This window comes from Dromiciops gliroides, chromosome 1 (assembly GCF_019393635.1).
Source record: "Dromiciops gliroides isolate mDroGli1 chromosome 1, mDroGli1.pri, whole genome shotgun sequence".
NCBI classification, from domain to species: domain Eukaryota; kingdom Metazoa; phylum Chordata; class Mammalia; order Microbiotheria; family Microbiotheriidae; genus Dromiciops; species Dromiciops gliroides.
The window spans coordinates 742,237,138-742,254,086 of NC_057861.1; the positions used below are offsets into that span (position 1 = coordinate 742,237,138).

General features: G+C 43.5%; 1 protein-coding gene across 3 annotated transcripts in view; it reads right to left on the reverse strand.

Moving 5' to 3' along the window:
* The window catches only part of FLNB (filamin B), a 155,909-nt gene that overhangs the window by 78,679 nt on the left and 60,281 nt on the right, over positions 1-16,949 (reverse strand). For all 3 annotated transcript variants that reach the window (XM_044004166.1, XM_044004156.1, XM_044004148.1), the window contains exons 2-8: positions 14,475-14,723; positions 12,000-12,097; positions 8,696-8,843; positions 4,541-4,659; positions 3,508-3,585; positions 1,590-1,752; positions 249-446 (exon numbers count right to left, since the gene is read on the reverse strand). In XM_044004166.1, coding sequence (XP_043860101.1) covers positions 249-446; positions 1,590-1,752; positions 3,508-3,585; positions 4,541-4,659; positions 8,696-8,843; positions 12,000-12,097; positions 14,475-14,723 — 1,053 coding nt within the window. The remainder of the gene's footprint in view (positions 1-248; positions 447-1,589; positions 1,753-3,507; positions 3,586-4,540; positions 4,660-8,695; positions 8,844-11,999; positions 12,098-14,474; positions 14,724-16,949) is intronic.

Consider the following 16,949-nt stretch of genomic DNA (forward strand, 5'->3'; position numbering starts at 1 on the left):
AGAAGTCTATTCTTTAAGTTCACTTTCTCTGAAGCCAATGGTGCCAAAGAAAGCACAAATCTTTTTGTGCTGTCAACTTTCGAGCCTTTTACAATCAGAAAGTCACTTTTACCTGCAAAAAAGAAACCTGCAAGGCATTCCTTATCAACTAGATTCCTAGGGAGACAGTGGCAATTCAACGTACTCTCTGAAATAACACCAACAAATGACTCTTTTTAGAAGGATGTGTGTCCTACCCAAGTACTTACCTTCACCGACATTCACAGTAAAGGGGCTTTTGGGAATAGATTCTCCAGCAAATGAGACCTTGACCACATGGGGACCAGCCTGAATGGGTTTGTAGGCACAGCGGTAGACCTGGTTCCCTTTGTCTTCCATGACAATTTCGACAGTTTTTTTCCCTTGGGGATCTTCCACCTCAACTTCAATGTCTCCCACACCAGCTCCTGAAAATAAGTTCCACCATTCGGTAAGAGGTCAGACACCTTCCTCGGGAACTCACCACCCAAGCGATAAGAAGACCCTCCAGTCTACTCTGCATCCCACATGATAGAATGGTTGGTCACATAATTGCCTGCTGATTGCATTATGCTTAGATTCCTCTGGTAAAAACATTGCGTGAAAGAGGTTAGGAAACCCTAGCCGAGATATGGTTTTTACCAAATGTGACTGCAAAAATCATATTTTAAGCCTAAGGAGAAAACAAACTATCCCCAGGGGAAAAAAAACCTTTCAGAAGTTCAACAATCAATACCAAGAAAAGTTAAGTTAGCCATTAGTTCACCCAGTAACCAGAGACAAGCTGTCTAATTGTTTGGTGCCTCAGTTTCCTCATTTGTAAAAAAAGATAACATACCTGAAAAGCATGAAATAATATAGAAATGCAAGGAAGACTTGACACCCACTGTCCAAGCTTGGGGGAGGGGGAAAGGGGTACACGCGAAGAACAAGATTGTCCGTCCTCAAAAGAGAAAGCTAATCTTGATGGGATAGAAGGTCTCTGAGAAGTCATCAGCTGAGTCTGTTTGTACTCCTTTCCCCAAGCGTGCAAGGCCCTCCTGCCTCACATCTCTTGTTAGAATCCCTGGTTGTCTACAGGACTCATCTCAATGACACGCCCCCCCCTTCCTATATGAGGTCTCACTGCTGCCTATATCACCTTGCACCCACCCCCACCCCCACCCAAAATGCTACCTTGTATACATTGTGTACATGTGGTTTCTCTCCAATAGAAGTTAAGCTCCTCGGGGGAGGATAGAATTCAGAGCTGAAAGGGACCCTGGAGGCCAATCCCCTCCTTTTATAGAAGCTGAGTCTCAGAGAAATGAAGGGACATGCCCAGGGTCATAATATTAGAAGAAAGGGGCAGCTAGGTGGAGCAGTGGTTAGAGCACCAGCCTTGGAGTCAGGAGGACTGGAGTTCAAATCTGGCCTCAGACACTTAACACTTACTAGCTGTGTGACCCTGGGCAAGTCACTTAACCCCCATTGCCTCACAAAAAAAAAAAAAAAAAGAAAGAAATGATTAAAAAAATAATAATAATATTAGAGGAAGACCCAATATGTCCTAGAAAAAAAAGCGACTCTACCTGCTGTGTAGATGTCAAAGCAAGTTGCCTTATTAGCAATATTGCCGGTGGCTTCCAAGCCAGGTCCCTTTGCTGTCACTTTGCTAGCATCCCCCTGGGCCTTGTCAATGTTGACTTCAAATGGACTCTTGGAGATGTGTTGACCAGCAAAGAGAACTGTGACCTGCAAGGAACAGAGAAATGGGCTTCAGGCATGTCCAACCCCATTGTAATAGTCAGCAAAGCAGCCGAAATCCGATGACCTAGGCTGACCATCTCCATCCTAGTGAAGAGAGGACGAACCACTCTTTTCTTCTCTTGGTGGAGAAACAGGGGGCTATGGCTACAGAATACTGCATACACGATCGGACCTGGATGGTTGGCTTTGCTGAGCTGTTGTTTTTTCAATGACACAAAGGAAGATTTCATCAGAGTGGGAGGAGGTGGTGCCTCAGGGAAAAGAAGTCATGAATTGAGTGAGTGTGATGGAAAATAAAAAAGACTGAGTAAACCTTAAAAAATAAGGCAAGTTGGGGGAAAAAACCTGTTGCATATAATGTTAGCGCTGGAAGGGACCTAATCATTGGACCATAGAATCAAAGTTGGAACAAGAAGGGAAGATCCTAGAGGCCATGTAGTCCAACTCCCTCGTTAGGAGGAAATTGAGGGGGCAGGAGGAAGAAGAGGAAGAAGAAAAGAAAGAGGAAAAGAAGGAAGAGGAAAAGGAGGAAAAAGAAGAGGAGAAAGAAGAGCTTTAACATATGGGTTAGGGAGGTGCTACTATTATTCCCATTTTATAAATTAGGAAACTGAGGCACAGAGAGGTTAAGTGACTTATCTAAGGTCAACACAGCTAAGAAGTATCTGCAGAAGGTTTCAAATGAAACTCAGGTCTTCCCAACTCCAACAGTTGCTCTCTAACTCTAAATGCATTTCAGCATCAATCCCCTTATGTCAGAGAGAAGGAAACTGAGGCACAGAGGGCTATTAGTCTGGGAAACAAGACTAGAATCTTGATATCATGGCTGCCCCCAGGTCCATCTTCTGCCTGGCTGCCTCTTGATTGACAACTATAAAATTCAAAGTTAGGAATACTGACAATGAAAATGAATGGTAAACGTATTTCTATTAGAAATTCTGGATAAAAAGGACTTCCTCCCCATCACCCCCATCCTGGAGCTTATAATAGTTGCTGTAAAACCAGCAAAAAGGGGCAGCTAGGTGGCGCAGTGGATAAAGCAACGGCCCTGGATTCAGGAAGACCCGAGTTCAAATCCAGTCTCAGACACTTGACACTTACTAGCTGTGTGACCCTGGGCAAGTCACTTAACCTATCTGCCTCAGTTTCCTCAAAGGTAAAATGAACAAGAGCAATTTCCTCCCAGACTTACATATGAGGATCAAATGAGATGATATTTTTTATGCTTAGTATGATACCTGGCATGTATATAAATGTATATAGATGTTATTTTCATCATTACTATTGTTATTATTATTAGTTTTTCCACCATCACCCTGCGATCCTGGATGGGAAAAAGTCCCTCTGCTAGCATGCTTTGTCATATCCCTCTCTATTCTGATTTCTCAGGCTGCTTCTTTTCCTTATGAGGTTTTTAAGGAATCTTGGAGAAATGCTTGAAGTGACCTTAAAACTAAGTACTAATGAGGTATAAATTATTTAAGCGGCTACATTAATGATGAACCCCACAGTTTAATGATTTATTCATTCGGGAAGCAGAAGTTGTTTTGCTTTTGCTTTTAGAGATTTCCTTAAAGCAAGCTCAATGAATGTCCTCTGTCATGGCAATGGATGTCCAAAGTGAAGCTCAATAAATCTAAAACAATTAGCTACCATCTCCTTGTTAAACAGTGAGGGTTAAAGATGCCTCAGCTCAGAGGCATCAGCTCAGACAGATCACCCCAGAAGCCCAAATCTTACTTTGTGAAGTCCGGTGACCTTAGGCAGATACTCAACAGAATAAGTCTTGTTCTTATCACTGTCTGGAGTCACTTGTGCCTAGAAACAGAAGCACCAGGAACTATTAGAGACCTCAAACTAAAGGTGAAGGAATGTCTCAGCCAGCAGCCAATATCCTGCTGGGCCAGTCACTCAAGCCACTGACTTGGGATCACTGACCACCTCTTCTCCAAGTCATACGTAAAATCAACAGGAATTCTAAAGTGTGAAACAAATATTAATGGCCATTTGGTCATCAACTCATGAAAACAAAAACACACACACACACCAAACTTTAATTCTCTTTTAGTGAAGAGATGGGTAGCCTGAAATCCATTATTCATTTTTAAAGACACCCACCCACCCTAGTCTCTAGGGATTGATAATTCTTCCATCGTAGAATATCCATATCCAGCCTTTGATAATGGTGACACCGCCATATTGGAAAGCCTCTACAGTCAAAACATCCCTTGTAGTAATTTTTTTTAAAAAGGCATCTGATATTAAGGTATATTCTCCATCTTTTATCTCCTCCCCCAAACTACCTTTTAAATACTCTGGACACATTTATCTGTGTAGATATTGTTTCCTTGATAGAAAGTAAGTTTTGTGAGGACAGGTATGGTTTCATTTCATCTTTGTATCCCCCAAGGCACAGGGCACGCTATATACTGGGTGTATAATAAATACTTATTTTAAATTAATTAACTAATTAATTGATTAATGCTTATTGATGGTGACTGAAGGAGAGTTGTCTCTCTCCCAAAATAGGGAATCAAATATCCTTTTCATCTTTCAATGTCCATGGGGAGCCCACTCAGAGTTCTACCCAGTAAATGATGCCATCAGCTGTGGCTATGGATGTTATTGGCAGAAAGAGGGGGTGAAGGCTGAAGGCAGGTGGTACCATAGCTCATCTGGGTTTAATGGAGGCAGCTGATAACCCGGCTTACGCGTTACACATTGTGATCAAGTACTGACCCAGGGAAGAAGTGGGATCCTCAAGTCTACGTACCTCCTCTTTGTTGCCTTCGGGATCTTCTACAAAAACTATCACATCTCCTTGTCCAGCACTAATAGTGTCCACTGTAAATCTGGCCGGCTGCTTCACCATGTTTCCAGTGGGTTCAATTCCTGTTAAGAATTGACAACACAAGGTTACCGGAAGTGTTGTCTGAATGAAGTCACAGTATTAACTTGGGCAGAGTCCAGACAACTGAAAGCCACATTTACAAAACTGGTAAAGAGAGGGAAGCATGGCAGAGGATGAGCCTCACAGGAAGACCTGAGTGCTCGCATGTGGCTGGCTGAGTGTGAGCCAGAGACAACCTCACGGCCTCCAGGAAGGACAGGACAGCGGATGATGTGTATCCTCAGAGGGGATTTCCACACTGCACTGATGAAATCACAGGCTTGGAGCAACTCCAAAAGACAAATAAGACCATCTGAAAGAGCTATAAAGTAACTCTTCTCTGGAAGACAGAAATCCCTCAACTAGCCAAGGTCACAAGTCATACACTGTCATGATGAGGTGAGGATGCAAGTAGGACCTCGAATGGGGTCACGGCAGGACAGTTGTCAGAAAGCATTTGTAAAACCCATTAAGCCAGATCTCAACAGCAGAAAAAGGTCCATCCTGAGCCCAGTGAACGTGAATTTTTTTTTTTTTTGCAGGGCAATGGGGGTTAAGTGACTTGCCCAGGGTCACACAGCTAGTAAGTGTCAAGTGTCTGAGGCCGGATTTGAACTCAGGTCCTCCTGAATCCAGGGCCGGTGCTTTATCCACTGCGACACCTAGCCGCCCCGAACGTGAATTTTTAACCCAGAGAAGATGCGAATTGCAACCACATTCCCTGGCTGGGTCCATTTCTGCAGACAAAAGTTACTGTGCCACACAAAAAGGACCACACAGGGAGATTTTCTACACCGTCAAGACTTTTCCTCAAATACAGGTTGTGCTAAGAGTCACAATGTTTTAATAACTTTTGAAAAATATTTATTCTCTGTTTCTGGCCATTTACGAGGTTTGATTTTTCACATGTAATGTAAATTCATTTCCTGTATATAATATTATATATACAGGAAATATATATGTTATTATGTATGTATATAATACATACACACACGATGCCATGGCATTGTAAATTAAAAACAAAAAATAAAGGCATAATTAGATATTGAAACCCCTTAGTGACTTCTGTCCAGCCTGTAGATGAAAGGCTTTGTGGTCCCAGAGATTTGGACATTCCCTCCAATGACACGGAATGCTCCCAGAGTCACTTGCATGATGAAAAAGAGACATCTGTAACAATATAGGCTTATTTTATCCCCAGTGTTCTCACTGGGGATAAACCAACCTACCAGAAAATAAATAAAGCGTGGCAGCTCTAGAAAGGGGGACATTTCTCTTCCAGAAGGAAAACCCCATTTGCAACAAAGAAGATGGAAATTATCTTTCATTCAGTCATGAAGACTTTGCTCCCAAAGGAACAGCACATTAACACAAGGCAACTGAGCCTCATCTTCCAAGAACGCTGGCTGCTTCGTTGCCCCTGACACACAATGGGACAGGTGGGATGTCTCCAAAGTCAGACTTTCCATGGAGGCCCAGTCGGATCTGGTCCCATCGTCCCTGCCTATCCTGGCTCCTAAAATAGTAGCTTCTGCTCCTCAACACAAAGCCATCGGTGTTGAGTCAGACCCGGACAAAGCAGCAGCTGAAGGAAGAGGGAACGAGCCACCAAATTCCTGAACTACACAGTGAAGGGTGACGGGGAAAGGAAACTGACTCACGCTGGGTGAGGAAATATGAAAGCCGGCGATAAGCTCATGACAAACAAACCATTAGCGCCATGACAAGATTGAATCCATCTCATCGGGTTTGTCTACAAAAGGACTGGGCTGTTTTTGCTGCCTGGTGGCCTTTGAAGGAAGCTCAACCTCAAGAAACTTTAAGGCCGAAATCCTGGCTTCAACTTGATTTTGGCTTAGAGAAAGCCGGGATCTTTGGCTCAGCTCTGGGGAGGCGGTGTGGCCTAGTGGATAAAAAGATGGAGTTGGAGTCAGGATCTGGGTTCAAATCTTGTCTCTCTGGTGCCTACTAAATGGGGAGGATTCTGGGTAAGTCATTTAAACTGAGCTTCAATTTCTTTTATTAACAGAATTCTGAAAATAGCACTAACCTCACGGGGGTGCTGTGAGTCTCAAATGAGAGAATCTATGAAAAGCACCAGATAAACTTCCCCTGACATTCATTAGAAGACCTCACCTCTGCTTTTAATATTCAAAGACAGTATTGGGCTAGTGGGTAGGATGCTGGACTCTGAGTCAAGGGGACCTGGGATTCAATCCCACCTTTGACGATGCACAGGATGCTAACCCTGAGAGCCTCAGTTTCCTTATCTGTATAACAGGAATAATAATCCTGCAGACCTTAAAGGGCTTTAAAAATGTTATGGGATACCATGCTAGTCCTAATGCTAGTACTTTAAAGAGTAAACTCATTCTAAGGAAAATTCTCCGTAATAATAAAATAATAAGTAATAATACTAAGCATTTACATAGCATTTTAAGGTTGGCCAAGGGGCAGCTAGATGGCACAGTGGATAGAGCATTGGGCTTAGGAACAGGAAGACTCCTCTTTCTGAGTTTAAATACAGCCTCAGACACTTACTAGATACGGGTGACCCTGGGCAAGTCACTTAACCCTGTTTCCCTCAGTTTCCTCATAGGTAAAATGAATAGGAGAAGGAAATGGCAAAGTACTCCAGTACCCTTGCCAAAGAATAGGGTTGTGGAGAATCAGAAATGATAGAACAACAAGGTTTGCAAAGCAATTAACATATTTAACATAATGCTTTAACTTTGTGATTTTCACAACAGCCCTGGAAAGGAACTATCATTATGTCCATTATACAGTTGAGGAAACTGAGGCAGACAGGTTAGTGACCTGTCCCAGGTCACACAACTCATGAGTATCTGAGGCTAGATTTGAACCCAGATCTTCCTGAGCAGGTTCTAATCAGCATGCCACAGCTGCCTAAAGAGGAGTTTCACTGACTTTGGGCAAGGATACCAAGGCACAAGGAAGGGACTTAGCCAGGTTCACAGAGGTAGGAGTAGCAGGGCTAGGATTTGAACCCAGGTCTGCTATCTCCAGAAATCAAGCTCTCCATGGTCCAGACCTCTTATCCTATCAACAAGGAGCAGTTAGGTGGTGCAGTGGATAAAGCACTGGCCCTGGATTCAGGAGTACCAGAGTTCAAATCTGACTTCAGATACTTGACACATACTAGCTGTGTGACCCTGGGCAAGTCACTTAACCCTCATTGCCCCACCAAAAAAAAAAGTTAACACCAAGGGGTGAGAACTTCCTAGAAACCTGGGAAGCCTTGTATGAACTGATATAGTGAAGTAAGCAGACCAAGGAGAACCATTTCTACAGCAACAACAACAACAACAAAACCATGAAGACAAATAACTCTGACAGGCTTCAAAACAAGGACCAACCAGGACTCCAGGGGACAGATGATAAAGTGTTCTACACACCTTCTGAGGGAGAGGGGATCAGCTCAGAAGGCTCAATGAGATACATTTTTTTTTAATGCAGCAATGCAGGAATTTGCTTTGCTTGATTATGCATATTTGTTACAAAGGTTTTCTTTTTCCCCCATCTGAGGGAGAATAGAAAGAGAAAATAGATTTTTTTTTTATTCATCAAAAAACATTTTTTTTTAATTAAAATGAGTTACTACTGTTTTAGACCTTTGTTAAAAGCATAGCTTCTGTAGGTTACAAATGAGATTGTGTTCAGGGATTTGATCTCCTCAAAATGATTTCTTCCCCCAACACACATACTTTTTTTTAAAGCAAGCCTTTACCACACCTGTAGGATGCATAACGGAGACCATATGCAGAAGGTTTCGGCAAAGTGTTGTTCTGGTAGACACTAACGATGGTTCCATTTAATGTGGAAGAGGCAACCATAAACACAATGTAAGCTGGTGGTTACCAGACAGTGAGAACCAGCTAGGGAAGAGACTCGGGGCGGAGAATGTCTTCTAGGACCAAACAGATACATTCAACCCACAGCTCACACCTGGAGATTTCCCTGGAAAAATGAAGCTTTCAAGAAGAGCCCGGCCCCCCCCCTCTCCAGGACCCTCCTCACCTCGGCCGTAGGCCCGGGCCTTCTTCGGGTTGAGTTTGGGTTTCAGAGGGGCTCCGGGCTTGAGTTTGGCCTTGGGGAACTGGGACAGGTAAGTCATGACGGAATGTTCGTCCACATTGGGATGAATGATTTCTTCAGGAGTGATGACCTTAAAGAAAATATAGTGGTCAGCCTTCAGGTATATGAGTGAATGGATTTGTCTTTGACTCTGACAATGAACAAGGAAATTGTAAAAACCCTCTTTAAAAAGGCTAGAGATGATCAGTTCTCAAGAACCAGAGTAAATGAAAGTCCTTTCCCCTAAATGAGACTCCAGGCTGCTGAAGGGAGAGCCCAGTCAGGCTGAGTTACAAGACAGACCCAGAAAGGACACAGCCTTCTTTCTGTTCTCTATTTCCTGCTCGGCAACCATCAACATGCCATCCCTCAAGGGTGACTAGCTTCCCCCACTGGTGAGAGTTCTCCACAATAGGTCCACCCCAGTCTCACCCCACAGCCTGATACACTCCAGCCGTCCTCCCAGAGTCTACCCACAGTCCCATAGTCCACTTCTAGCTCGGGGAATAAGAATCAAATCAATAATAGTAGTAATAATAATAATAGTAGGGGGGCAGCTAGGTGGCGCAGTGGATAAAGCACCGGCCCTGGAGTCAGGAGGACCTGAGTTCAAATCCAGCCTCAGACACTTGACACTTACTAGCTGTGTGACCCTGGGCAAGTCACTTAACCCCCATTGCCCCTCAAAAAAAAATCATAAAATCATTATAATAATAGTAGTAGTAGTTGTAGTTGTAGTAGTCAGCACTGGAGTTTATCTTTAAGTCCAAATAAATAGCCCTTTAAGTAGGAATTCTCTCTTTTTTAAGCTTATATTATTATATTTATTATCAATACACTCAGCAGTAGGAACTCCCATTACTCGTAAGAAGATCTGTTCATTTCTTCCCTGAGATATCCCTTAAATCTACCCCTTCCTGTCCATTCTTACTACCACCATCTTAGATCAAAATCTTTTTATCTTAAGGCAAGAATTCTTAACCTGGAATCGGTGAACTTTAAAAAACTATTCTGTTAACTATACTGGTTTTCTTTCTGTTGTTTTTTAGTCATTTTTCAATTGTGCCTGACTCTTCATGACCCCATGTGAGGTTTTCTTGGCAAAGACACTAGAGCGGTTTGCCATTCCCTTCTCTAGCTCATTTTACAGATGAGGAAACTGAGGCAAGCATGGTTAAGTGACTTGCCCAGGGTCACACAGCTAGTGTCTGAGGCCAGATTTGAACTCACAAAAATGAGTCTTCCAGTCTCTAGGTCCAGGAGTCTATCCACTGTACCACATAGCTTGCCCTTCCTTTCTAATCCAAGATAATCTATTTTATGTATTTAAGAACATTATTCTGGGATGGCTCCCACAGGCTGTGTCAGAGGGCCAAAGGGGTCCAGGACACTGCTTTAGACGTGCAAGCACCTTACTTGTGCTATCTCTGTTGGTCCTCACAGCAGCCAGGTAAATACTATTATCACCATTTTACAGACAAGGAAACTGAGAGGTTTCCTGTTGAACTTGCAAAGTACACGGCTATCAAGTGCCAGAGGCTAGATTTGAATTAAGGTCTTCCTGACATTGGAGCAACCACATGGTGCAGTGATAAAGTACCAAGCTGGAGTTAGGAAGACTCATCTTCCTGAGTTCAAATCTGGCCTTAGACACTTAGTAGCTGTGTGACCCTGGGCAAGTCACTTAGCCCTGCTTGCCTTAAGTTTCCTCATTTGTAAAATGGGCTGGAGAAGTATCTCTGCCAAGAAAACCCCAAAAAGGGGTTACAAAGAGTCAGACATACCCACAACTGAAACAATGAACAACAGCAATTCCAACCCTCTATCCACCATGGCACTGGTGGACAATCAACTCTACTGTTCCTGGAAAGAGCCTGTCTATCAAGGAGGGAGCCCTGTGCTTCAGTCACCCCTCCCCGGCCACCATGCCCTCCCAGGTGCTGTTTTCTCTTGTTTTATCCTCCAAGAGGACAGGGCTGGCATCCCTAACCCTTAGCACCCTGCCTGACACATGCTAAGTTGTTTTGTTGGTTTTTTTTAACTTTTTTTTACTGAGGCAATTAGGGTTAAGTGACTTGCCCAGGGTCACACAGCTAGTAAGTGTTAAGTGTCTGAGGCCAGATTTGAACTCAGGTACTCCTGACTCCAGGGCCGGTGCTCTATCCACTGCGCCACCTAGCTGCCCCGCATGCTAAGTTTTTAAGGACTCTTTTATTCATTCATCTGAGCTGGGTTTGGAATTACAGTCAGAGTTAACCCATTGTCCGTTAGAATGGCAAGAATCAAAATCACTCAAAATTACAAAATAATCTAAGGCCACAGCTTAGTAAAAGAGGAAGAGGATGTGCATTTATTAAGCACCTACAAGTGTCAGACACTGCGCTCAGTGCTTTACAAATATCTCACTGGACACTTGCACTGACATCTCCAGTAGAGCCAGGTCAACATCTATCCTGTGGCAGGCTTTTGGCCAATAGCGTTCAGCTTGTAACCATTCCAGGCACCAAAGCAGATCCCTTAAGCGTCTGCCAAATCCTCACCAGTATTAAAAATAGCAAGTGGATAAAGCACTGGCCCTGGATTCAGGACAATGGGAGTTCAAATCTGGCCTCAGATACTGACACTTGACACTTACTAGCTGTGTGACCCTGGGCAAGTCACTTAACCCTCATTGACCCACCAAAAAACAAAACAAAACAAAATGACAACAAAAAAAGCAAGCCAGGACCTGAGTTCAAATGGGACCTCAGAAACCTGACACTTAGTACCTGGGTAAGCCACTTAATACTCATTGCTCCCCCCAAAAAAAAGAAAAAGAAAAAAAATTATCAAAAAATAGCAAGCCGGGGGCAGCTAGGTGGCACAGTGGATAGAGCACTGGCCCTGGAGTCAGGAGTACCTGAGTTCAAATCCGGCCTCAGACAATTAACACTTACTAGCTGTGTGACCCTGGGCAAGTCACTTAACCCCAATAGCCTCACTTTAAAAAAAAAAAATAGCAAGCCAACCACTTCTATTTGTAAGAAACTACACTGTCAAATGAGCCTGGAAAATATACGTACTTTTAGTTACTTGGGAGGAAGATCTGTGTACCTGCTTGTTTGTCTCCCCAAAAGAATGGAAGCACCTCAAGGGCAAGAGCCCAGCAGAGCACTTGGCACATAGTGGAAGCTTAATCAATGCTGATTGACTTGACAGCAGAAAACTACCCAGACAACCAGAGTATTGAAGATAGCAGGGCTCTTACCTGTGGGACTCCCAACCAATCATCGGCCTGCTGCATGGCTTCCCGGGCATTGTCCACGGGCTTTGAAGGATCCCAAGATTCCCAGTCAGGGCAAAGACCTGCAGCACGGAAGAACTTTTAGCAAACTACTACCCAAGGGTAAGTCATCCACCTGCTAGTATGAATGAGACTGAGTAAGGCTACAGTTAGTCCTGTGCTTTCTTCAAAAGCTGAAGGGAACTATATAAAGTGCAACAGCAGCCATTATCCAGAGACACAGACAACGGTCCTGAAGTGGTCATTCCCCCAACATCCCGTGTTGAGCCTCTTCTCCCTAGTTCAAGGAATCCATTCCCTTCCTTTACTGTAATATAATTAATGCTGAAATGGAAAGCTATTCATCTCCACCTAAGGGCTTTATTGTGGCTATTGTTTTTTAAACATGGGCAAAGGGTACAGATACCAACTCAGAAGTGACTTTTATGTCAGGTCACTTCATCATAAAGTTCCACCGTTGCCTAATATCCATTAAGGATCCCAAGAAGCAATGCACGGTCCTCCCTCCCTTCCCTTGTCCCACTTAAGTAACTGCAAATGAAATGAGTCACTAAGACTTGGAGAACTGTCCTACTTCCCAAGGTGTTCCCAAGAGTCACTGAGTTCAGACTTGAAATCTCCGGAGCCACCCAACCTCGTCTCTCACTTTCTCAACCATCACCCTCTTCCCAGGTCTGGTCAACCTCCTCACCACATGTGCCAAGCTCATTCTGACCTATTTGCTTTAGCTTATGCTGTTCCGCCATGCTGTTTCTTCACTGGGGAGAATCAGAATTCCAGCAGCCCTTTTATTGTGTAATTATTTAATTCTGAACTTAGTAACCATCAACGAAACACTGAAATAAGCAATTTTTAATTATAGGCTACATAAAGCCACAAATTCCAAATTATTTATTATGTCATTTTTTTTCAAAATGTGTCTACTAGCAACTCCTGGACCAAAGAAGAGCTGCAAAAATATGCTTCTCGCTGCGTTCACTCTCTCGCTCGTTCTCTCTCAGGAGGCGGACTATGGGTGTGAACACTACATACACAGTCAAACTCAATTGATGTGTTAGGCAGATTTGCAGGGCTGCCTTTTTTCACTCTTTGTGACAAGGAATTGCTCTCTGAGTAGAGGAGGGGAGGGATATTCTTGGAAATGAAGGTGAGGTAAAAAAACAAATGACATGAACTCAGATCTTAAGAAAACTCATTTTCCTGCCCATCCTTTGGAGCTTGGTTTAAATCCCAATCCCTGTCTCGGGGCTCTATGCCCTTACGGTCTCTAGCATGCCCCCAAATACATGGTGCTGCCACACGTTAGTCTGAGACCATCTGCTCCACCTCCTGGCCATAAGTTCCTAGACTCCACGGAGAACATGACCCTTGTTCCTTTCCAAGTTCTGTGGTCCCCTAAAGATCCTCCCAGAGTGCTCGCTGGGCGAAGCCCCTTCCTCTGACTGGCTAGTTCCTCCAAACCTCCATTTCAGGGCAAGTACTCAGGCCCATCAAGTCTACAGATTCTTCTTCAGGCTTTACTCCTGACTGGATTTTTTGCTCCACCACACACTGGGGGTACCTTCTCCTATTCCCTGCTAGCCCAAACTTCCTTTTTATGTGTGGTCTTCTCCTTTAGAATGGAAGCACCTTGAGGCCAAGGAGTATCTGTCTGCTTTTATTTGTATTCCCAGCACTTGGTGCAGTTCCTGGAACTTAAGAAGCACTTAATAAATGTTGGCCCAAACCTGGCTTGAAGGACACTTCACCAAGGTCAGCGCATTGCCAGCAATGAACATTTTTGTTTCTCTACTGGCTATATATCAGGGGAGATACTGCTTCATCCCATCCATCTCAAAACAAAGGGTGGGCGCGCGCGCACACACACACACACACACACACAGATTTTTTTTTTCCCTTGCAGTTCTACTGACTAGCCAGTCACCTCTATGAATCAGAATCTAGATGCTGGGAAGTATTATTTCCAAGATTAGCAGTCAAAGAACCACACCTAGCCCCCAACCCCATTTCCCTCAACCCCACCTAGAATTCAGAACCTCAGGGGAGAGAAGAGTCACTGAACAACTTTGGTGTCTTAAGGAGGGAGAGGGAGTAAGACTACATTAATCGAACTAAGTTAAGACAATCTGGTATGGTTCAAACTAAGCTGGTCTCTTATTGAAAGGAATGTCAAGTTGGCTCAAACTGGGGTGGAGGGGTGGGCTTTGACTCAATTGGAGCCAGCCCTGGGTGGTGGCAGGACATTCTCCAGACCTACGACTTGCCTAGATGACTCAAGGCCTTTGACAGCAGTGCAGATTGGGGTCAGTAATGTGATGGATCAGGCATTTCACTGCTAAGACAGGTACTTTCCCTTTCAGGTCTCTCCTCCTTAGATGGAAATTAAACCAAGAAGGCCTGGAGATCTATGAGGGATAACTGATCCAGACAAGCACTTACCTGGGGCACAACTGTCCACAAGGGCTCCCAGCGCTTTGCCATCTTGCCAGTTCTGGTTAAAGTTGGTGATGGGCAAATAAGGGATTTTGTTTTGAATCCAGCCTAGAAGCCTCTGCTTTGGAGTTTGCTTCTTGGCATCATCATCTCCTTCATCTTCCCATACAGGCATAGAAATTGAGTAGTGAAGAATGAGGGTCCATACCAGGCCCAGAATGAGCTTCAAGTTCCCATCAACGATGGCTTTGCTATCTGGGAAAGACAGAAAGAGCAGGGGATGTCTGAGTTCATTCATTCTTCAACACAGATCCTTTAGAATCCCAGCTAGTCCAGCTGGCTGGCGGCTAATGGAACCCACCATACTCCACAAAGATATGGCTTTATGAAGTATTCCTTGGGAACAAACAACATCCCCGTAACAATCGGTATCAGACAAAAGTAATGTCTTTGTTTCCAAACTAGTCCAAAGAGGTAGAGAGGCCTAAGTTCATTCATTCTTCAACACAGAACCTTTATCATTCCAAACAGCCCAGTTGGGCAGAATACACTAGAAGCCACCATATTCAACAAAGCTAAAGTTCAATGAAGTCATCCTTAAAAACAAACACCCTCCTCATCCCAATTGGCATCAAAGACAAAAGTAAAGAATCACCATGTATTAAGTGCCCTGCACAGTGGAAAGCACTGGAACATTCTTGTCTCCAAACTAGTCCAAAATAGACTTAGATGAAATCTAAGACTTAAGAAGAGCAGATGAAAGGGAGCAGGTAGGTGGTACAGTGGATAAATCACAGGCCCTGGATTCAGGGGGACCTGAGTTCAAATCCTGCCTCAGACACTTGACATTTACTAGCTGTGTGACCCTGGGCAAGTCACTTAATCCTCATTGCAAGAAGAAGAAGAAAGAAGAAGAGGAAGAGGAAGAGGAAGAAGAAGAAGAAGAAGAAGAAGAAGAAGAAGAAGAAGAAGAGAAGAAGAAGGAGGAAGGAGGAAGAGATAAAGACATCTTACCAGGTGACTTGGTATCATTTTAATTAGAATTAAAGTAAATTGGAACATTTCCAACACAGTGGAAAACAAGATTTGAAGTCAGAGGACCCAGGATAGGATTTCTCTTCTATGGCTTGCAACCTATGTAACCCTGGGCAAGTCTCTCTGGGCCTCATTCTCTTCATTTAAAATGAAAGAGTTAGAGACATCCAAAAAATGAGAAAGACTTATTTGTTAAAAAAAAAAAAAATTATAGCTGTTTTTGTGGTGGCTAAGAATTGGAAATCAAAGGAATGCCCATCAATTGGGGAATGGCTAAACAAGCTGTGGGATATGATGGTCATGGAATACTATTGTGCTACAAGAAATGACAAGCAGGATGATTTCAGAAAAACCTGAAAAGACTTATATGAACAGATACATAGTGAAGTAAGCAGCAATACAATGATCCAAGACAACCCCAAAGGACAAGTGATGAAACATACTATCCACCTCCAAAGAAAGAACTGTCGTTGATTGAACACCGACTGAAACGGGCCATTTTTCACTTTCTTTTTTTTCTTTTATTCAAGTTTGTCTATACAAAATGAATAATATGGAGATGTTTTACATAACTGCACATGTATAACCTATATCTGATTGCTTACTGCCTCAGGGAAGGGAGATAGGAAGGGGGAGGGATAGAATTTGAAACTCGAAACTTTAAATAAAAATGTTTATTATAAAAAAAAAAATGAAAGAGTTGGATTAGCTGAATTCTTGGGTCCCTTCCAGCTCAGAATCTGTGCTCCCAGGATCACACCCAAATTGAAAGTCTCAGATAATTTCTATGCACATGTAAGGTCCCGGAGGGTGTGTTTTCATTTAAGTCTTCTTAGTATTTCTGGCATCAAGCAAGGTGTCACGTTTTTGGAAAAGTGTAATGTTTAAGAAATTGAGAGTTGCATTCTTAGCCAAAGTATCAATGAAGAGAAAGCCAAATGATGAACCGAGACTTGGATTCCAATTCTACTTGTACTATTAACTCCAAATGCACTTGGGAAACTCACCTCTCCCCTTGCTTATAAAATTATGGAACTGGACAAAGAGTCGAGACACTAAGGTCCCTTCCATCCTAAGGTTCACACAAGACCTTTGTTCTCTGCTCCCCGTGAGCCTAACTCTATAATTTAACTCAAACTCTCATTTGAACAAGAACAAGAACTCTGGCAATCAACTTCATTCAAAGACTAGACCACACACGAAGATGTGGCTGGCGTTTCTGCTCTGAGTGCCCCATGGAGAGGGCCACCAGTCACTAGGCCCATTCTGAAAGGCCTTAGTCACTCCAGGATGGCACCGTCTGCCTCCACCTGTTTCTACAAAGCCACACACAGAGAGGATTGTTTATCTGGAATATGGCCCCAGGTGGACAGTGTTGAAAAAGCAATCAATCAACAAGCATTGCTCTGCTAAGCCCTGGGCAAAGACACAGTAAAAACATGGTCT